Source organism: Mollisia scopiformis, assembly GCF_001500285.1.
Source record: "Mollisia scopiformis unplaced genomic scaffold LY89scaffold_29, whole genome shotgun sequence".
In the NCBI taxonomy this organism is placed as follows: domain Eukaryota; kingdom Fungi; phylum Ascomycota; class Leotiomycetes; order Helotiales; family Mollisiaceae; genus Mollisia; species Mollisia scopiformis.
In genome coordinates this window covers 487,430-508,295 of record NW_017263609.1, presented here as the reverse complement: position 1 = coordinate 508,295, position 20,866 = coordinate 487,430, and the positions used below count along the sequence as shown (strand labels likewise).

Sequence of the window (20,866 nt, the reverse complement as noted above, 5' to 3'; positions counted from 1 at the left end):
CGTAGGTGGATAGTAATAAGTGATATTTTCGCCACGATAGAAGATCTCGTATCCTCTCACGGGTATAGCATCGATCCCTCCAAACACTCTAGTAAGCCCAATTTCTGCAGCGCAGCCACACCACCCGGCTGCAACAGTTCTCCCACGATGCGGTTAGGTTCCTTGAGATTCCGTTCTAGAAGAAGAACATTGCGACCTTGTCGTGCAAGCGTCACGGTCAACGCACATCCGAGAACACCGGCACCGATGACAAGAACATCATATATTTCTTTGTTGTTTGAGGAGGTCGCTGTTGTCATACTCAATCAGGGAAGACTCCAAAACAGGAAAGAGGCGAATCACAATCTAAAACACTAGAGCCTCGATATTAGGGGGGTCTCTGTGTAAGATTGGGCGAATCAGCTGCTCAAAAGAAAGGAATGACGGTTCTGATTCTAGATGGTAGGAGGATGGTGGGTTTATGTACATGCGCACCACGACGGCAGGCTTCTTCAGGGCTCCCAAGGGCACGGGCCACAAGCAAAAGCCGACATCATGCTAACGATACCGTGGAACATGCTACGGGGCTCGCATACTGAATAAATCTCCGATGCAGATTTGAAGATGATTAATCGAAATAATACAGACGACGCAGGCCGGATATCCAGCTGCACTTCAAAAAGTTACAGATTGACAGTGAATATAACAAAGTAGCGTTTCTTGAACAGAGACAAGCATGCCTACATCGTGTCAGGAAGGTGGTTGATCAAAGTTCGAATGAACTGCCACATATAAGTCAATCTGTTTATGAGGCTTTTGGGAGGCTCTAGTGTTGCTTTCCTCACACTTTAGTTCGATTTAATATCATTGGCTTTTATCTCAACTTGAAGACATGAGGGGTTAGTGGCGACTCCGATACGTTCAACTTCCAGTCGTTACCCCCCTATTTGTGTGTGGGGACTGTGGCAGATGCGGGTAGGCGCTCCAGCAATTTAGAAAAGTGCCCATGCGTACCTGGCAACTAACTCAAATTCGACCGAACCCCCCAGCCGACTGAAAACGGCCTAGCGCAATTCTAGGTGTTGGTATGATTGGAAGCATTGCAATTCACTTTTCACGCATTGAATATCTGGTCTTGCCATCGGAGCATTCGAACCTGCAGAATCCTTTTCCGACTTAAACATCATCTATCTGCAATTGCAGCGATCCATTAGCCCTACCTCTCCGTTTCGCCAGCACTGATCGCAAAAGACACCTACTCAGGCGCATCCAGAAGCTCATCCATTCAAACTCCAACCAACAATTCATCATGTATTCGACAAGGAACAAACCTTCCTTCTTCCGTGAGTTCATAACTCTTTTACCACTATCTCATTACTAACTCCACCAGCGACTTACATCTCGGTAATAGCATTCTCGCGAGAGACATCAAGCGCAACAGAAAAGGCCTCAACAGGCGCGGAGCTTGGGCTGAAGCTGAACTATTCATTCTCAGTAAGCTCCGTATGGGCTTCCATCCCGAGGTCATTGACTCAGAGATCTGCTCTGAGATCTTGAGTAATGAAGGCTCAGATTACAAGACCATGTTCTTAAAATACGCTCGGCGCATTCTCGTCAACTTGCGCACATCAAGTATTCTTGGACATGTGCCGACTATTGCTGAATACAACGTGATTGCCATCGTTCAGGACCAACGTGTCCGATTTCAGATGATGATGTACGAGCGGTTACAGGATAGCAGACTCGTCAATCAGTATGGGATGGATGACGAGATTGCGCGTGAGCTGAGTAAGTGAGGCTGCACCTATCATTCACTCGATGCTAATTGCTATGTAGAATCTGCTGAAGCTCTCAATATTCAACAGGAACAAATGTTGCAGCAAATGCGGGAGCAAGATCAGAGACAAGTTGAGGAGCAATATAGAGGTAGGTACTTGCTGTTTATGGATCCAAATGGCACCTTTCTGACATAAGATATAGCAAACGAAGAAGCATTACGCTCTGAACTCGCCGATGCGAAGTTTCGAGCCGAGTCTGCAGAGAATCAACTCAAGTACCAAAATGCGATGAGATCTAGACAACCTAGCAATGCAGGTTCTTCTCGAACACCGGCCTTTGAGAATGACTTCCCTCGATTCCGTACGAACGGAACTAGTCGATACGCACCTGCTGAGGGAGACCGTACTCGTGCTTCAGATGTTGACGACATGCGCAGTCAACGATCCTTCCGCCCTGGTTTCGACGATCGTGGTATGCCAATGAACCAGCGTGCAGGTGATCCAGACCGCAAGCCGGCTGAAGAAGGATACCGTTATGTTGAAGGTGTCCGCTTTGGCAGAGATCATGTGCCTCAGAATCGATACTCAAATGGTCAAGGTCAGGGCCGAGGTCATCCAACACCAGGAAACCGCTATGTAGGACCCCGCCAAAACGAAGACCGTGGTAATCCTCAACACCGTCAACCATACAATCAAGGCCAAGAGAATTACCGTGGTACTCCAGATCCCAGAGATCGTGCTCCGCCTCAAAAAAAAATCAGTTTCCGAACCGTCAAAGTCCAGGATGTGCAATTCCCGAAAACCACTATCCGAATGTCGAGCGCTCACAGTATAGTTCCACCCGTGACTACGATCGTCGATCCGAGAAAAGCTCGTTCACCCACCGCCATAATGAACAACGTCGTGTTGAGAGATTTCGAGAAGGAATGCGTACTGAGAGGAATGAATCGGTCCGTGGTGGAAAATGTTGGACATTGCCTACTAATTCTGAGAGTTCTTATACGCAACGTCGACGGTGAGGGATCTTTTCTAACTTCCATGCCACTGGCTTTTGGGATGCTGAGAGTAATAATCCTAGTTGAGAGGTGTTCCTCGGTTTCTATCTTTCATTCCTGATTTTCTGTCTTGCTGCGACAATACTCGACCTTTCAAACATAGATAAGTACGACAAGCAAGTAGCCAGCCAGCAATGCATGCATATGTGTCTCATGCGTCTTATCTTTTGGATTGTGTAAATTATTTTTTGATGTGATAGATGTGAGGTTATAGTCCTTGACAACATTGGTGATTTCACACCCTGTGGAATGCGCAATGGGCGCGATATGCATCCCGCGCTGTTTGCGTGCCCTATCAGATGGTCCTAGCGCGATCTGTGGAGGATTGACTACGCAGAGGCATCTATGGCTATCTCAAACCTGTAGTATGATGCGCAGGTGTTTCAACATAGATTCACTTACTTAGGAACTTATGCATCCATCAAGTCCTGCCACCATAAATCTTGAATTGTTCACCATAGTTTCACCAAAGACCAAAACACTTCTATTCCCTCACCCTCCACTTGACAAACCTCCCCAATTCACTCTCCTCTCAAACCCCTGGCTCCTATTTGCTTCCCCGTGACTCACACTCCAAAAAAAACCAACCATCTTCTCACCAACCCCTCGTTATATAAACCCCCAACGGCACCAGGCTGCAAAGCTGCAAAGCCAGGCAAACCGCGTTATCTCCATGAACTCAGAGCGCTGGGATCAGCTGGATTTATTGGTACAATGTATGTGTGGAGTAAAGGGGTATGGTTTGTTGTTTGAAGGGGTGGGGTGGTTGGGTGTTGGGGGAGTTTGGAGGGAGAGGATAGAGTCGATGATGGTTGTTTGTGGTTGACAATAGTTGTTTGCTATTGACAACAAAATGAAGTTATTGAGATTCATCAGCCGCTAAATGATACCGGCAGAATAACATTACGAAAAAGTTTGTTTCTACACGAGTACTCTTTCCAACAAGACAACCTTTGGAATGGCGTTATGCCCTCGGAAATCTTTAAAGACCTTCTGTCTTGAGAAAGAAACGTCCATTATATACCCAATTACACTCTTGCCCTAAACGATTCCCTGACCCATTTGCACAAAAAAATGTATTCACTCCCTTCTAAACGCGAGTTTTCATTAGTGATACAGCTTCCGAGCTTGCCAAGCCTTATCCAAGATCCCAACTACAGTTATAAAAGCCCCTCCGCGTCCATCAATAAAGAAAGGTCACACACTCGATTCTGAGACTATCTCCAACAGACGCACTTACCAGCCAGCCTCTCAAAGGAGCCGGTATGCTGCTTATAAGGGAATCAAACTTCCAATAATGAAGAAAGATAGAGAATAATGGTTTAAGTAGAGAGGATGACATCACGTGACGCAGTACACTAAGCCCGCTTCGGAACAACAACACCTAGCCTGATCACCCTGCCACAACAGTCGGGCGTCCTTTATGACCTTTCTACAGTAATCACATGCACTAAGATCTCTATGTCGTGCTAATGATTGTATTCTCTGTGTTCAATTCATTTGTATGCGTGTCTCTGGAGGAATTGCTAATTATAAGGAAAATGGGCAATGAGTGTGGGTCGCACCAAACGCGTGGAACACCAAGGAATGTACAAAGCCCCAAAGTGACGAAATGCCGGCAATCCCAACACTTATAACTGTCAGAGATCCCCCCAAGGGTTCTACTGGAACTATCACTAGTTCTTGAGCCTAAGGTCCCCTGGTCACGTGTCCGTAACACATCACGTCCAGAGTGCATGTGTTCGTAACATCCTAGTACAGCATTAGTAAGACCCCAAGCAGTTACAAAGGAGACAAAGTCTTACAATCGATACATTGCAAAAATTACTTCTTGTCTTTAGCTGCTTTCTTTGCGGCTCTCGCCGCGGCTTCAGCTACTGCAACACAAGTTGCGCAACTATTACCTGGGAGAAAATATACACCAGGGTGAACACTACATTCAATCATTCTGCCATCCTCTGAAGGCGCTAGCATGTGCGACGACCACCACAGTAGTGAAGAGGCAGACTTGTCTATGTTTGCAGCAGTCTTGTCTGGCATGCACTTGGAGCATCTACCAGACTTTGCAATGTGAGATTCGCAGCCGCAATCGCCATGCCCAAGACAAGATCCATCTAGGGGAAAACGGATGTTCTGTTCTTTCCCCACCACTGTATGGATCCTATCATATTCTTTTCACCATCAAATTTAACGATGGTGAAAAATGGTTACTGAAGGTCCCTGCAACGGGCCACGCCACTCGCCACGATCGCATCTGCGCAAGCTTCCTCATGTCTGAGGCTATGACGATGCGTCTATTGAGAGATAAGACGACCATTCCCGTCCCGGAGGTCTACTCATTCGATTCTTCGCTTAGCAACGCTCTCAACTGCCCATACATACTCATGGAGTACATTGACGCGATCCCTTTAAACGAGCTGTGGTTTGACAGTCAATGCCCAAAGGACCTTTTGGAGGCGCGTCGTGCTCGAGCTCTAGAGGAAGTTGCGGTAGCCATGGTTCAGATGGGCGCTCTCACATATGGTGAAGGCGGCTCACTCGTGTTTGCGGAAGGAGAACGAGATCCCACTATCGGTCCTATGCGGAGGATGGACATGCAAGCAATGCTGGACCGGCTGAAAACCGATGACTCGGATGAGACCGCAATCTACTGCGAAGTAGAGCCGTCCAAAGACCCAAAAGCCTACTTTCAGTCCTTGGCAGATAGGAGTAGGAGCCCAGCAGATGATTATGGGAAGGGACTGCACCACCTCTTGCGACACTTCATTGACTGGATGCCTTGCAGTACTCACTATATTGAGCCTGGTTTTGTTCTTTCGCACCCTGATTTTGACATTCAGAACGTCCTGGTCACCCCCGAAGGCAATTTGCGTGCGCTTATTGACTGGGATGGTGTGGCTACTGTTCCGCGCTGCATCGGAAATGAGCGCTACCCAGCATGGCTGACTCGAGACTGGGACCCGGCGAAATATTTCTATAACCCGGAGCCAGATGAAGATATTCGAGAGAATTCTCCGGAAGAGCTTGAAAACTATCGCGCCATGTATCGAGGGTTTGTGGGAAAGGCCATCATGGCGACGAGGGCCGACAATGGACAGGCGACCAGGAATTCGATGCTTTCGCCACCGCAACGCAAAATTCTTTAGTGATTGGAAGTCTAGAGATCGCGAACACCGATCCAGTCTCCATGCCAGATATTCTACGTAAAGTATTTGACCAGCTAAAGTGTCACGTCCCCCGCCAACCCTTGCGTGACAAAGAGGAAGGGAACGAGGCGAAGTCCAAGGAAGAGTCCACAGAGAAAATCGACGAGGAAACCGATGATGAAAGCGGTGATGAGAGCAGTGATGAAGATGACTTTTATCTGTACGATATAGCTATTGCCCTCGCTGCCGGAGAGCTAGATGACTGCTGTCTTGCAATGATCAAGAGCGGCTTTCAAGCTTTGTTCGTGTAGCATTTCATACATAATATAGTCCTTTATTTGTCTTCTCTTGTCAGCTGGGTTTAGTATTGTTCCTTAATATTATCGATGAATATTAGCACGATTCCTAAGCTCAAAAAATAACGTTATAGTGCAGAACATTAGTCTCTCGATATTGTCTGTAAATATTGCTATAACTATGAGCTCGAAAATATCATCATGCTGTGACATTGGTTCACACTCTTAGTTATGTCAAGTATCACCACTTCCAAACAAAAAAAGCACTGCATCACATCAACAATAAAACACTCTAACACTTCTCACACTTCTCACAAAATCAACACTTATTCATTTATATACTTCATCCGCTCACTTAAACCCGCTCGCTTGTTTTCAACTTATCCCTCATCCACCAACAAATATCAAAAACCCTCTCCACCTTGCCACCATGACCCAAAAACGAACGAACCCCTAGATCCTATCCAATCAATACAAGAATCGGAAAACAAAAGAACTCCAAACATATGCCGCTTGCTCATCATAACATCATAACATCATCAAATCACTGTTTCGGTGCCGGTGGATTCCTCACATACCCCGAGTAGACTCCTGGTTTACTCGGATCTTCTCTCAAACTCCCCAACCCTCCCCCCATTGGGAGACTAGGATCCCTCACACTGCCTACGCTAATATCGCCGCCTAGACCACCCGTCATCATGGCGTCTTCGAAGGTGGCTCTCTTCTTGGGTGCTTCTATCATTTTCGGCTTATCGCTCACGCGGTCACCGTCGTCATACTCGTCGTCTGTGGTGTCTGATTCGGAGGCGGAACGATCACGATGTTCTCGTTCTCTTCGACGACGACCATGCTCACGGGGAACTTCGCCGTTGCGTTCACGTTTGTGGCGTTCGTGTCTTTCGCGGCGAGCACGACGGCGTTCGGCCGCTTCGATTTCTTCGAGTTCTTCTCTTGCAGCTGTAGCTGTTAGTTTTATGTCAAAAGCAGGTATGGAGATGGGTACAAACCTCTAATTCTTTGAGTAACTTCCGCATAACCTTGGACCTCATCCCTAGACAGAACTCTAAGAACAATGACAAAGTCTTCACGAGCTTCAAATCTCTCCTTGCCAGCTTCCAGAGCCTCGGGATTGACAAGCTTCCTGCTAATCTTCGTCCATCGAGCATCAGGAGGAATGCCATCCTTCTTTGAATCTTTCAATGGCGCTACACCCTCCCGGATAGGAGCTGGATCTTCGGGGAACTTCTCTCGAGGTTGTCGAAGGATGCCTTTGACTGGCTTGTCTTCTGCCTTCTCGCGAGGTGGTGAAACCACACGAAGTTGTCGATTATCATTGGAAGCCAGAGGATCACGGCCTCGTTCAGGCTTAAGCTCTTCTCGAATCTTGGCTACCTCGGCAGGATCCTTTGTCGATGACTGTCTTGGTGTCCGAGAAACAGGCTCCTTCGGTGGTGCAGCTGCTTTCGCGGCAGCATCTTTCGAGTTCAAGGCCTCCTTCAGAGCTTTCAAGTCCATCGTGTCCTTAGGATTGAAGGCTGGTGCAGCTGCCACTGCAGCTCCTGCGGCCGCTCCAACAGCTGCCGCAGCGGTAGAATTACCTCTGTGATGAATCTCTCTTCGTGGTCGAGGTTGAGCATCATCGGATCCAGTATCAGACGAATCGACAGCGGTACCACTCAAAGCGGCTTCAGAACGTTGTCTGTGTCGTTCACGACGTTCCTTGTCACTGTCTCGGTCATCTCGAGCTGCTTGACGTTCTCTTGGATCACGGCCACCAAGATCAATAGTTGGTGATCGTTCCTTCACATCCTTACTGCGTGCAGGCGGAGGATCCCGAGATGAGTCGTCTCTGGGTGGTGGTGGCATATCATCGTCGCGATGTCGTCTCTCCTTGGGATCCCTGCCACCAAGATCCACATGTTCTCTTTCATCTCTGTCCCTACGTCTTCGAGGCTCTTCATCATACTCTCGCCGCCTTCTCTCTTCTCGCTCATCACTGTCGCTGTCTCTGTCCTTCCGATCGTCTCCTCGAGCAACATTCTTAACAGCATTGATACCTAAAGCAGCACCAGCGAGACTCAGACCAGTAGCAAGTGCATCTCTGCCCTTGTGTTCTTTGTGCTCTTTGCGATCACCATCAGACCCTCTATCATTTCGTTCCGACCTCTCGATTCGCTCGGAACGTTCAGGTCTGATAGCGGAGCGACTCTCCGGACGCTCAGGTCTGATGGCGGAACGACTCTCCGGAGGTTCGATTCTGACAGCAGAACGCGATTCAGGACGCTCGATTGGTCTCTCGCCTCTAACCGCAGTCCGACTTTCCGGCCTGTCTGTTCGAATACCAAATCCTCTGGACTCAACACGATCATCATAGCTATCATGACGATGTCTTCTCTCGTCGTCTCGAACCTCGTAATAATCATCTCTTGGTCCTCGTGGTCTGTCTCGGTCATGATACGAGGTGGGTCTGGCTCGTGTACTGTTGCTTCGTCTTACCGGTTCAACAGGCTCGAATGGAGGTGGTCTCGCTACTGGTTCCATCGGAGCCATGGAGTTACCAGGGGACGGTGGCCTCGGCATACGGATGGCTGCTTGGTCATATGGTGGTGGTCGTATCTTATCGAAGCCTCTCGTTGATGGCGGAGGTCCTCGCTCTCTCGTATCGTAAGATCTTGGAACAATATCATTGTAACCAGTAATGCTAGATGGCCTTGGCGCTCTGTTCCCATCGAAACTGTCTCTTCTTGAGCGGTGGACTACTGGGGTCGGTTGAGTACCGCGATCCAAATCATATCGTACCAAGTCCTGTGGGTTGGTATATCCGTATCCATCATCACCATAATCATCAGCGACAGTATCTGCGTGCCTGACAACAGATCCAGTGTATACAGGCCTGTTCCGTGCTCTGTATGTAGGTTCCCTTACAGGAACAACCCTCAGTCTGCTATCCTCGCGTTCGCGTGCAAGTCTGTTCATATCCGCATTGTCCATAGTAACACTATAGTGCTTCTTATGATGATGGTGGCCATGCCTCGAAGATGTGGCAGGAGTAACAACGTATTCTTCCTCGCTCGAGCGATATGGGTTCTTCATCGGACTGGCTGGTCTGACTCCTCCCCCACTATGAACTACTGGCCTGTGTGCTCTGGTCGTGGTGACTATGGTAGGACGATTATGGTTATCGATAGTCGACCTTCTCGTACGGCTGCCCTCGCGGACATGGCTTCCGTGCTTTGGAGCCTCAGATGTGACCTTGTATGTGGTGGTGACAGTACCAGCAGTGCTCGCGGAGCTATTGCTGCTTCGGGCAGGGGCGATAATCTCGCGGCGGGATGATGGAACGACGTGGAGATGTGGCTGCTGCTCAGGATACGCCAGATTGATAGGAAGAGAAGCCCTGGCGGGGTTGAAGAGAGGAGGTGACCCTCTTCGAGGAACGTATCTGCTGTATCTATCACTCATCTTGCCCGTATCTCTGTTCGTTGCGAGTGTCTCCCGGACTCGAATAAATGTGTTTTCTAAAGTGATGACTCGATGCTCGACTCGAAGCTAAAAGACCGAGTAAAGTTTCGCACGTGAGGGTCTGGCCTTTCTAATCTGGAGAAATTTGCTAGTGGGGTAGCTGGTCAGCAAACATCTGCGAAGGCGACGAAGCAGCTAGAAAACACAGCAGCAGGAGCAATAGGAAGTTTTATGCAATGCGCAGCGCGTACTTACTTCAAGCGGACTGCAAGGCCAGCATTCCGGACACAGGGCTACCAATGGTGCGATTCTGCTGCAGATGGAAATTGTGCGTGTCCTGGAGATTTTCGAGTTGTTGCTGCGAAGTGTGGGCGGCGTTGATGCCTGGTGATTGAGCCGTTGACCCCGCTGCTGGTGCTGCGGATGATGTGAGGTCAGGTAAGTTTACTGCAAGACACTTTTTGAATCCTGTGACCGAGTTGCGGCAGAGTATCGGAGTAAGGATGCGAGGCGTGCGAGAGGGTGAGTGAGGAAGGGCGAAAGGGGGAAAGGAGGGAGTGAAGTCCAAATAGGATCGTCGGTCGTTGCTGTCAGGAGAAACAATAGCTGGACTACTGAGCTAGCAGAACGGACTCGAGGGAATGGAAGGACCGTAGAATGTAATGAATTCCTGGAGCTGCGACTGGATGGCGGAGGTTCTTGGGTGTTCGTTGTTCGTTGTTCATAGCATCAAGTGAGGATCCATATGGTGATAGTTTGGTAAGTCGGTGTCCATGGTCGTTGGTCGGTCGGCAAGGATATTGGTAGTCATGGTTCGCTGCTCTTCACTTCTACAGGTTCTCCTCGTCTCTTTCGACGGTTTCGTTTATCGCCTCCCAAACGTCATTTTCCTTCCTCGCACCCCAAAAAATCCATCACTTCAACCCCTGCAATCGCTGACCATCCTCGTCAATTCTCCACTCCGCTGCAGATTTCCGTATTCCAGTCCTTGTTGCCATGTTCATGTCCATGTCCATGTTGTTCCCTTGTCACTCGGTCCAACATCATCTTCCTGCGAATATCTGATGTTCGCGGTCATATCATATCATATCATATCATATCAATGCTTGTGTTCCACCACCTCCTATCGTCGCATCAACAAACTACGCACTACCACCACACACCACTGATCCCTTCGTTTCATGCCGCTACCATCTGCACCGCGCCTATCAATCGTACAACTCCAACTGCAGCGTCTCTCCTTAGGCTTCGTTCGCCTCTGCACGCAGCCCCATTCCACTACTGTACCACAGCCTGAACAATGAGGGGCCGTGGCGGTGTCTGGCCTGACTGACTGACTGACTGACTGACAATTGATGGCTTCAATTCGGTACTTGGGCTAGCATGAGCAGGAAGTCCATTCCGTAGGATGCTGATAGGATTTTCTTTACTTTTTACTTTTTCAACGCCCCGCCAGAGCCGCTCGCTGCAGAGACTCTGCATTGTGGGAGCAGCCATCCGACGTTTGACATGTCTTGGCCCGGCACACGTTTTCTAGTCGATGAGTTCTATCTGCTGTTCTCGGTACACTTCTCCTTTCGGGCGAGTAATCAGAAGAAGGAATTTACTCGGCCACCGTCTCTTACCCCTTTCTCGTGACTTTGTTATTTACTTCGTACCATTGCCATCTCACTCAGCACAATTCCAAGTTGGCCCAGTGACCATTCGCTTCCTTTCCTTTGCAATAATAAGATCGACACTTATTGAAGTCACTCTGTGACATCACTATGAACTTTATTCCCCTTCTCCTTATCGACGTGGCACGCGAAACACAATCAATTTTCTTCCACAATAACATTTTATTCTTCCCTTTCAGGGTCCGTCCTGGAAAGTCAAAATGCAACACGCACGTTCTATTCTACACCGACCAGCCCATCCCTCTCGACAACAGCGCCGCTATTCGCCTTCGGGCAGCGAGTTGCGTTGCGTTTCTTCCCAATCCCCACTACCGTGCAGGGTTGATCCCTTGAGGGAGCACGACGTGAGATGCCCAACTTGAGAACCTCTAAATTCTGGATTTGGAGATGTTGGGTCGAGGGTTGTCGGATGTTAAAGACCTAATCGACACCAAGACCTGAAATGTCGCCGCACCAGCTAGGGGTCGGAGATTTGATAAAGCGAGGGTTGAGGGGAGGTGTAGGACGACAGGCTTCGAGCGAGGCATGAGGGACGAGGCAGAGGAGGGAGATCGGCGGCGAGGCTGCCGGTGCAGCAGATCGCCGAGTCAGCGTAGATGCAGGCTGATTGTCCAAAATTCTGATCTTCCAGTGGAGGATAGCGAGTGCTTCGTGAGAGCCTTGTGGCAGTGGCGAGTTCCGAGTCAGCGGTTGAGTGTTGTTGATCTATTGTTCTTCCTCCGGCTATACTTCGTGAGGTTGCAATGTTGTGGCAATGTCTGGAGTTTGTTGGCGCTCTGTGGTCCTTTCATTACTTGCTGTTGGCCGCAGGTTGTGATGATCCTTCGTTATTCCGTCGAAAGCTTGTGAGAGTTACGAGAATTTTCGGCCAATCTATATCGGGTCTTTTTTAAATGGTGTTTGGCAGAGTTGCAGAGCTTCAACGATGTTCACCACGCGCATAAAGATAAAGCACTCGACCCGAAAAGGAATTCCTCTGCAACACTTCCAGAATCACTCTCTCCTCGTTGGCCGTCCAGATACATCTGCGGTATGGACAAATCGGTTTCTCCAGATCTTCAATGCCTCTCCTTCCGCTATGTGTTTGACAGTCGAAAACTCATGACAGTTGTCCGGGTAATCTTTTCTTCGCGTATGCTTTTCATTCGATGACTACAATCATGGACATTTGGGACTCGATGTGGTCTTGAGATTGGTTCATACTCTAGAAGAGCGGAATTCGGAACCTGTTATTTCAGAGGCAGAAGACGAGTTTCTAGCCATTGACTCGAGATACCCGGCATCACTTTTTTGGACAGAGACTTCTAAACTAACACTCGGTTTGTAGATGAGGCTGAATGCCTGCCGTTTGTGGGAGACTTCTAAACTAACACTCGGTTTGTAGATGAGGCTGAATGCCTGCCGTTTGTGGGAGACTTCCGTGCAACAGGGCTTCTCGCGGAGCAGCCAGAAGAGGATTTCAGAGCAGCAGTCCAGAATTGGAGGCAGCGTGTGGATTGATTGCAATAGGAAAATGACTCGAGAAACCGCTAAAATGCAAAACTCTAATCAAAAAGAGACCGAAAGTGAAGCCAAAACCGCTCGAACTTAGGGTTGTCAGAAACAGATATAGCCAAAAGCAGAGTATCGTCAAGTGAGCGCTTCGGAATGATGTGCGTGCTGGACGCCCGAGAGCCTCTCTTTACGGTAGCATCCTCGACTCTGATCTTTCTCTGAACATGGGTCTATCGGTCGCGGGGTGGGCGTGCTTGAGAGTTGTACCTATCCACAGACATAGATTGCAAGCATTGAGTGCGAAAGAGGCAACATAAACAACACGCTCTTGATAAACAGCAGAACAGAATGTCGACGAACACTCGGAGGATATGGACGCGATATCACATGACTGTTCCCCTCCTTCATGAGGCTCGCCTAAATTCCTCGAGTTTTCAGCTTTCAGCTTCCAACCTCTGGACGGCAGAACGCACTAATCGCATAAGAAAGCCACGCAAAAGGCGCGTATGACATCAAGACGTCGCTCGAAATGCCATCTGAGGCCAAGGGCTGGCTGATTAAATGCGTTAATAGAATCAATGTAACCTGGTTATCATACCTAGGTGGAAGGAATAAAAGGTTGACCACCCAAGAGTTTTCTCAGGTTTGTATACAAAAGTTTGCTCAACATGCCCGAAATAAAGCAAGATTATGACCTGGTGGTCATAGGCGCGGGCCCGCATGGGCTCATCGCCGCCCATACCTGGCTTGAACTATATCCGACCTCGCGAGTCGCCATTCTAGAAAGTGAAGAAGAAGTTGGGTGCGGCTTCCCTTCTTCCCCCACCCACAAGTGACAGCTAATGCCATTTAGAGGAACTTGGGCAAAGGGTCGGATCTACCCAGGCATGATGACCCAAAGTCCAATGGGCAAAATCGAATTTAGCTGTTACCCGATGCCGCCGCCGAAGAATACCCACTTCAATTTGATGCCTGGTAGTCATGTCTCAGCATACCTCGAGGCCTTCTCACAGCATAAGTCGTGGGCTGGAAAGACACTGCGAGATCGTGTGAAGTTCAATTTCAATGTTGACAGTGTTTCTTGGGCCGAGACCGACGGGGCTAGGTTGTATACAATTCGCAGCAAAACCCGAGACATAGTTACATGCCGAAAACTCATGGTAGCTACCGGACTGACGAATATCCCCTATCTCCCAACCTTCAAGATCGAGAAAGGGAAGGAATTCATCCGCCCTATTATCCACAGCAAATACCTTGCCAAGAATGCCGACCTCCTGCTATCTCCAGCCATCCAGAAAGTCGTGGTGTTGGGAGGTGCCAAATCCGCCTTCGACACAGTGCAAATCCTTATCCACGGCGGGAAAGAAGTAACATGGCTCATCCGCGATGACGGCGCCGGACCAGCATTCATGGGCGATCCCAAACCGCCGCCGATCTTCGGGCTCAAGAACACCAGCGAGCTGGTCAGCACACGGTTCGTCTCTAAGCTCTCGCCTTCGATCTTCGAGCCCGTGGACGGCTGGGCACGTTTCTGGCACCAGAGTAAGATTGGGATCGCGATCAGTGCGTTTTTCTGGAGGATGCTTACGCTTAAGTTTTTGGTGGCTGCTGGGTATGACAAAGATGAGAGGCTGCTTCCGTTGAAACCGGAGAGGCCGGTTTATTATGCGCAGACTACTGGCATTACGAATTCGGCGGATACGTGGGAGACGGTTGCTAAGGCGAGGGTTTTGAAGAAAGGAATTGAGAGATTGAGTGAGAAGGAGATTGTGCTTGTGGGTGGAGAGAGGGTGGCTTGTGATGCTTTGATTGCTTGCACGGGGTGGGACGCGAAGGTTGGCTTCTTGTCCACTGAACAGTCTACCGAACTTGGTTTGCCGGTTGACCTCAAAGAAGAGTCTGTTTCTGACAGGAAACATTGGGAGGCGTTGATTGCAGAGGCTGATAAGGAGGTTCTCATACGCTTCCCTCGACTGGAAGAACAACCGGCATTTCCATCAGCCAGTTGGCGAACTAGTCCCTCAAAATTGTACAGATGTATGGTCCCAACGAGCCTAGGTTTCAATGACGGTGGGATTGTGTTTCTTGGACACTTTATTGCCAGAGATACCATGACCTTGGCTGAGATTCAAGCATTGTGGGCGGTGGCATATATGAACGGTAGACTGCCAAGAAAGACGGGGAAGGAAATGGAGAAAGAAGTGGCGCTAGTGATTGCATGGCGGCGGAGGAGATATCTCGGTGATGGACATGCCTTTCTTTTTGATGGGCATGAGGTGAGCCCTTCATTGTCTTTGGCACTAAAGAGCTTGTGTTGACAGCCAGTAGTACTACAGCCAGCTTCTACGGGATCTTGGCATAATGGATGTGAGGAAGAGCGGGGCATGGAAAGAGATCTTTTTTCCTTACGATGTGTACGACTATCGTGGGTTGATAGAGGAGTACAAAGCTAAGCATGGCTGATGCTTCTTCTGGACCTCTGTTCACATTTCCATTGCGGTACCGACATGGATACATGAAGATGTAATAGAGAACAACTTGCGCATTAATCATGGTCGAAAATAAACAACTCCATTATATCTGATTGTCAATTCCCCTTCGGGCCCGAATGACGCTTATACGAGGTAAGATGGAACACCTCTTGTGTTTACATGACCTTCTTTTCTTATCACAATATAAGAGTGCACCGAGAACTTGAGCAAAGACCGTTTTCTTGCCTTTCACTGAGGTACGAACTTGAAGGTTCCTCCGAGAGTGTTAATTTTCTCTACCTTACAGGGGTCTAATTATGACTCAATCGTAGGTAAGTCAGATTTTTCAAAAAGTTCACGTTCCTCTATGCCGCTGTAACGTACCCAGTTTAAACAATAGCTAAGCTCTCTTGAAGTCTTAAAGTCTTCAAGTCTCACATTTCTGGCGGGATAAGGGAAGGGAATTGGAATGTGGGGGAGGGGGGAAGAATAAATAAGAAGTTGAGAACTCTTCCCATAGCGTTCTAGTAGCTGGTATATCTTTCCAAAGATGCGAATTGGGTGAAGCCCGATCACTTTATGGAGGGGGAAGTGCGTTACAAAAGATTTCCTCACCGCATTTACCCTTCTTGTCACGTGGATAGCGGTCTTCGTCTTGAATTAGACATGGTTATGGTTGTGTTATGGTTATGTATGAAAATGAGACTTATAGATGGTCTCAGATGTCGATTAATAGTAGAATTGTTTGCTGTTAGCATCTGAGTACAAGGACTAAATCAACCGCACGTGAGAAGTCTTCATCGCGCCTGCCGAGACGAGTGGGAATAGACTAACTACCTAGGTAGCGGCCTGGACCCTTTCTGTAGTTTTCGTCTCCTCCAACCCGCATCTTCTTTCTTTCGCTAACTTGTCATCGCCAACCCATCTCGCGATGAAGGGGAAGTTTCTCCCAACATCGTGTCACCCTGGCTCGGTTAAAAGGCCAATTGCAGTCAGCATGAAGTATCATGCGCATCAGGCAGCTTGATAGCGAGGCTCCCATCTCGACATCTTCATTTTGTTATTCCCATGGAAGCTTTGTATCGACATTGCTTTTTTGAAATTTGCACAGCATGGAGTCCACCTCCTCGATTGATGAGCCATCCTTTATCGCAGCCTCGGAAGATCGCTGTGAAGTTCTCAGCCGTGACAATCACGACACAGCCTTCTCGGAAGAAGACGACCAACGTGGTTGGTCGGACGATATATCTGCAGCTGATCTCAATGCTCTTTGTGATCGTTGTGCAAAGATTGACTTTGACGCGATATTCGCGAGGAGAATCGACAGCCCGAGTGGAGAATTCGTCATGGAACTAGATGCGTCGCCTCAAGAACTCAGCAATTCGGATTGTCCGGTATGCAAATTATATGGTGCCATTGCCGCGCTTGTAGTATTCGAGAATCCTCAGCTCCGTGCCTTTCCTGCTACAAGAGTATTCCTTGGACAGCCTGCGAATGATCCTTCCTTAGATGCGACGTTACTTGGGGTGGTACCTATGTCATTTTTGAGCTGGTACAAGGGGAGTGAAAGCAAAATGATCGAGACAGCCATGCGAGGTAAACTTTTAGAATCAGGGCATCTATTCTCTCTAGATCTTTCTGATCTTGGCTTTTGTCGAATCTTTCGAGGTACTTTTAACGTTGATTTTGCATTAAGATGTTTGTCATACTGTGAAGGGAATCATAGTTATACCTGCCAGAATCTGAATACGGAGGGACATCCAAACAGTTTCAGAGTCATCGATTGCGAAACAAGACGGGTCATCTCTGCTGCCAAAGGTTGTCGCTACTCTGCCTTGTCGTACGTCTGGGGCTTTCACCGGCTGAGAATCTCTCCCAAACCAGAATTGAAACTGGAGACTATTTACCATCGCTTCCGGAAGTTATCGAGGATAGCATTTTTGTCACGAGCTCACTTGGAATTCAATATCTCTGGGTAGATAGATACTGCATCAATCAACAAGACGCAGCGGACAAACACGAGCAGATCAGCAATATGGACGTTATCTACGCAAATGCTACCATTACCATCATTGCAGCCGCGGGAAGTGACCCTGATTATGGACTGCCTGGAGTGAATGGCAGAATGCGGAAACTTCGACCAAATTTGAAAATGCGCAAACTTAATATCTACGCTTCTCTTCCGCAAGTTTACATTTCCGTCAAGAAGTCAAAATGGGCGACTCGAGGTTGGACATATCAGGAAGGTTTGCTGTCAAAACGTCGCCTCATCTTTACAGATGAGCAAGTGCATTTCGATTGTAACAGTATTTGCTGCGCCGAGGAATCAAGTCTGTTGCTTGATCGTATGTTCACAAGCTCATCTGGAAATTCTATGGCACATACTGAAAAGGGCGCTTTGCCTCTAAAGATGTTAGAACCTTTTGACACCTCGCTAATATCGCGCCTTATCGCCGAGTCTAGCAAGCGAGAACTTGGGTACCCTGAAGACACATTGAATGCTATGCAAGGAATTTTCCGCGTTTTCGACAAGACATCTGAACCGGTCCATAATCTCCTTGGTGTTCCACTTCGCGAACTTGGGGTACTTGACGAAAGTGACAGTCTATTAATGGGACTGTTGGTTGGACTAATATGGTACCACGGCTCTCTAAGCCCTCGTAATCCTCACTTCCCATCATGGTCTTGGGCGGGCTGGGTTGGACAAGTCGGCTCCGGTCGAGTGCCTATTCACCCACTGAAGGAAAACGCAGGTGCGACAATCAAGGTCGAGTTAGAAGGAGAAGAGCCACAAGTTTTGTCAGATCGACAAGATCTGCTTTCACTGAATGCTCACCATAGTCGAGTTTATCTACATATCTCAGCTTTAACAGCACCGTGTTCGATCAGCATCAGGGGCGACCCCACCGGGTCGTACCTGAATGCTACGATCCATAACCTATCTATATCTCTCGTGGTTGATCATGTTGTCGTTGAGTTAGTGAATTTTTACGGAGACGTCATGGACTTTTTATCTAACCAGCTGAGAACGTCACTATTCGCCGTCTTTTTAGTAAGCTGGAACGAGACGTGGTCGAATCGTCAAAAGGGGGTTGCCTTGATTGTAACGGACTTGGGTGATCATTTTGAAAGGGTAGGCATTGCTTTTGGGAATCTCCTTCCAGCGTGGTGGAAGCCGGAGCATGAGGTTCAGAACAATGGCATTGAGAGGCGAACTATACGCCTGGGATAGGATTTGCTATTGTTCTATACTTGTTTCTTCAGGATCCTTGTCAACGCGACGCGGGCGCTCTTGAATTCTTTCACATTGATGGTGTTTCTGCTGAACAGTCTTTCCAGAGCTGGTCCTTTTGTTTTGGGTGTTAGATGCGTTTAGTGCTTGTCCATTCGCAGAAAGTCATGGATAAAAAAGCAATTGATGAGATTGACGCTCCATAGTCAGGGATACGTGGGATAAAACACGAAGCTAAAGCCACTTCATATTTCATGTTCTGCAAAGATGCGAGACCTGGTATCCACGACCGATACCCTATAAGTATCACTATGAAGAGTCTTCTCCTTCACTGTTACCTAGTTTCGTTTCCAACTCTTATCAATCTTTCGATTGCTCTTGTAATGAGCTAGAGGCGTGCAATACATCTTTACTCACATCGTCATATTTTCAACGTAAATTCTATTTCAGTCTTTGGACTTGAGCAAGCTATCGGTATAAGAAAACTTGGAATCACCCTCAAGAGTATGTAATGGGTGCCCGTTGTACCGTCCCATATCCCGAAAATTCAGTATCCAATCCAGCACTAGCTCTTATCAAACCCTAACTTATTGATCGGCCAAGAAGGTGTATTAGCACATTCTGCAATTCCAAAACCTGTGATCTTTCCCACTCTCGCAAGTTCAGACCTAAACCACAACCTCAGCTCCCGCTCCACGCTCCCAATACTTGTGGCAATCGTTAAGGGCCACAATACCAAGCTCGCATTATATGGCTTTATATCCTCATGAATATTCAGCGTGATGGAAACATCATCTGAAGATTCGGGATTCTGGGTCACACTGAATCGTTCAAAACAGAAGGGAATGCTAGATGCGAGACCGTTCCCCATCTTTCTCATGTGGGAGAGAGCTTGCGATTTCTGCTGGTTTGTTGAGTGAATGGGACTTGGTTCAATGAAGGCGAGAATCTGCAAGCGAGTGCTGTTGATGAGCATTCTCGTAGCGAAGTATTTGCACCAGACAGCTCCGTACGCGGGATTTGCATAGCTGTAGACGACCGAGGAATAAAAGTTTTGCGAGGGACAGGGGCGAAGAACTGGTAGAGTATGCCGCTGGTAGTTCCACTCGGTTGGTAGATGCTTTTTCCACTGTTGCAATGATTTGTCCAGCTCTTTTGCTTCTGTGTTGAACTCTTCAGCTATTGAGCAGCTCTCTTGAGATAGCCTTGGCTTCCCACAGAGGAGAGTACCCAGTCGATGACGGAGGTTAGCAATGCGCGTGTGTATGCGATCATACTCGAGCTCTAGGCCATGCTCCCCAAATAGACTACCCTCCATCAACCAATCAGGCACAGGGGCATTTCTCAACAATGCGGATCTGATGAGCCCACGTCTCGTATGCTTAATTACATCTGTTGGCGCGCTCCTGTGACTTTGACATTCTTTCCAATGCTTGAGCACTGAGATTGCTCCTTCATGATGTCGAAAGCTGCGCATTGCGAAGATGATTGGGACCTTGGGATTATCGTCCTCAGGACTAAAAACCGCGCCTTCATACCGGCCCATGAAGAATATGGCAATCAGGCAGGTGTCGATATTCTCCGCATTCAGCGAGAGAATTTCTTGGTGCGTGCTCCTCAGAAGCCGCTCATATTTCAGAGAAGCTTCGACGGCTGCAGGCGGATGACTTTGCGTACGTGAGAATACTGCAAGTGCCATACACGAACCAGCAAGACTGAGGATTTCACAATCTGGTCGAAACTTCCACACGGTCAGGAAGTCATCAGCAACTGTTCTCATGATGTCCAAAGAGTCTTCAATGGCGTGCAGATGGTGATTATAGTAGTATGTTGTGGCCCGGGTTTCCAAGTCAGTGCTTGGCAATTGTGGAATGGATTCTACTGTCCGCGTGGATCGAGGTCCTCTAGGACGCTTGGTGGCTCCGCTTGCGTAGGAATTTTCTAGATGGATTAGGGAGCAACCTGGTTCTGCTCTCGTTCCAGAGCAAGTCCGCTTGGACTTCTGGCACCGCTGGCATCTGGGGAGTTCTCCATCACACTGGGATGAGACGTCAGCCGTATTCTATCATTTCTTAAAGAGGTGGCTTGCTTTGATTCGCCGTTGTCTGCAGGTCTGACAACCAGTACTTGGGAACGGCATCACGCCTTCACTAGGTTTAGTTGGATGAAGAACGAAAAATGGCAATGGATTCTGAGTTCTGCAAGCATTGAACAATGAACATGATATCCTTATATCGCCGGGATTAGGGAGGCTCTTAACTCCGGCCTATAAGCGAA

The 20,866-nt window shown here is 48.3% G+C and overlaps 7 protein-coding genes across 7 annotated transcripts; 4 read left to right on the top strand and 3 right to left on the bottom strand.

Moving 5' to 3' along the window:
* Positions 1–948: 948 nt before the first annotated feature.
* LY89DRAFT_741097 (uncharacterized protein) lies at positions 949–2,776 on the top strand (the record flags this gene model as incomplete). Its single annotated transcript, XM_018220662.1, has 6 exons — positions 949–954; positions 1,231–1,322; positions 1,370–1,767; positions 1,816–1,905; positions 1,960–2,707; positions 2,752–2,776. 6 exons carry the CDS (start codon positions 949–951, stop codon positions 2,774–2,776), a joined length of 1,359 nt encoding a protein of 452 aa, XP_018063738.1.
* A 1,463-nt stretch (positions 2,777–4,239) lies between these two features.
* LY89DRAFT_286026 (uncharacterized protein) lies at positions 4,240–4,842 on the bottom strand. Its single transcript, XM_018206484.1, has 2 exons — positions 4,618–4,842; positions 4,240–4,564 (listed from the first exon to the last, which is right to left on the bottom strand). Exon 2 carries the CDS (start codon positions 4,548–4,550, stop codon positions 4,272–4,274), a length of 279 nt encoding a protein of 92 aa, XP_018063737.1. The 5' UTR covers positions 4,551–4,564; positions 4,618–4,842; the 3' UTR covers positions 4,240–4,271.
* A 293-nt stretch (positions 4,843–5,135) lies between these two features.
* LY89DRAFT_690410 (uncharacterized protein) lies at positions 5,136–6,315 on the top strand. Its single transcript, XM_018216096.1, has one exon. It carries the CDS (start codon positions 5,197–5,199, stop codon positions 5,956–5,958), a length of 762 nt encoding a protein of 253 aa, XP_018063736.1. The 5' UTR covers positions 5,136–5,196; the 3' UTR covers positions 5,959–6,315.
* A 478-nt stretch (positions 6,316–6,793) lies between these two features.
* Positions 6,794–10,156, bottom strand: LY89DRAFT_285964 (uncharacterized protein). The gene is made up of 3 exons (XM_018206482.1): positions 9,972–10,156; positions 7,262–9,864; positions 6,794–7,211 (listed from the first exon to the last, which is right to left on the bottom strand). The coding sequence occupies exons 2-3, from the start codon at positions 9,714–9,716 to the stop codon at positions 6,799–6,801; spliced, it is 2,868 nt and encodes a 955-aa protein (XP_018063735.1). The 5' UTR covers positions 9,717–9,864; positions 9,972–10,156; the 3' UTR covers positions 6,794–6,798.
* A 3,319-nt stretch (positions 10,157–13,475) lies between these two features.
* Positions 13,476–15,802, top strand: LY89DRAFT_286009 (FAD/NAD(P)-binding domain-containing protein). Its single transcript, XM_018206483.1, has 4 exons — positions 13,476–13,688; positions 13,740–15,162; positions 15,215–15,510; positions 15,774–15,802. Exons 1-3 carry the CDS (start codon positions 13,555–13,557, stop codon positions 15,347–15,349), a joined length of 1,692 nt encoding a protein of 563 aa, XP_018063734.1. The 5' UTR covers positions 13,476–13,554; the 3' UTR covers positions 15,350–15,510; positions 15,774–15,802.
* A 1,467-nt stretch (positions 15,803–17,269) lies between these two features.
* LY89DRAFT_570110 (HET-domain-containing protein) lies at positions 17,270–17,884 on the top strand (the record flags this gene model as incomplete). Its single annotated transcript, XM_018208584.1, has 1 exon — positions 17,270–17,884. A coding segment is annotated over one exon (615 nt), but the record flags the coding sequence as incomplete, so codon positions are not given.
* Positions 17,885–19,051: 1,167 nt separating this feature from the next.
* Positions 19,052–20,769, bottom strand: LY89DRAFT_788253 (uncharacterized protein). Its single transcript, XM_018223153.1, has 2 exons — positions 20,679–20,769; positions 19,052–20,627 (listed from the first exon to the last, which is right to left on the bottom strand). The coding sequence occupies exons 1-2, from the start codon at positions 20,727–20,729 to the stop codon at positions 19,155–19,157; spliced, it is 1,524 nt and encodes a 507-aa protein (XP_018063732.1). The 5' UTR covers positions 20,730–20,769; the 3' UTR covers positions 19,052–19,154.
* Between the last annotated feature and the right edge of the window lie 97 nt (positions 20,770–20,866).

What these genes read in the sequence shown, in the direction of transcription:
- LY89DRAFT_286009 (XM_018206483.1), top strand. Translation starts at nt 13,555, where the DNA reads ATGCCCGAAATAAAGCAAGATTATGACCTGGTGGTCATAGGCGCGGGC. An exon ending in GAAAGTGAAGAAGAAGTTGG is followed by an intron (nt 13,689 to 13,739) that starts GTGCGGCTTCCC and finishes AATGCCATTTAG; the next exon opens with AGGAACTTGGGCAAAGGGTC. An exon ending in TTCTTTTTGATGGGCATGAG is followed by an intron (nt 15,163 to 15,214) that starts GTGAGCCCTTCA and finishes GACAGCCAGTAG; the next exon opens with TACTACAGCCAGCTTCTACG.
- LY89DRAFT_285964 (XM_018206482.1), bottom strand. Translation starts at nt 9,716, where the DNA reads ATGAGTGATAGATACAGCAGATACGTTCCTCGAAGAGGGTCACCTCCT. An exon ending in AGTTACTCAAAGAATTAGAG is followed by an intron (nt 7,212 to 7,261) that starts GTTTGTACCCAT and finishes TAACAGCTACAG; the next exon opens with CTGCAAGAGAAGAACTCGAA.
- LY89DRAFT_286026 (XM_018206484.1), bottom strand. Translation starts at nt 4,550, where the DNA reads ATGCACTCTGGACGTGATGTGTTACGGACACGTGACCAGGGGACCTTA.
- LY89DRAFT_788253 (XM_018223153.1), bottom strand. Translation starts at nt 20,729, where the DNA reads ATGCCGTTCCCAAGTACTGGTTGTCAGACCTGCAGACAACGGCGAATC. An exon ending in GCAGACAACGGCGAATCAAA is followed by an intron (nt 20,628 to 20,678) that starts GCAAGCCACCTC and finishes GTCTCATCCCAG; the next exon opens with TGTGATGGAGAACTCCCCAG.
- LY89DRAFT_690410 (XM_018216096.1), top strand. Translation starts at nt 5,197, where the DNA reads ATGGAGTACATTGACGCGATCCCTTTAAACGAGCTGTGGTTTGACAGT.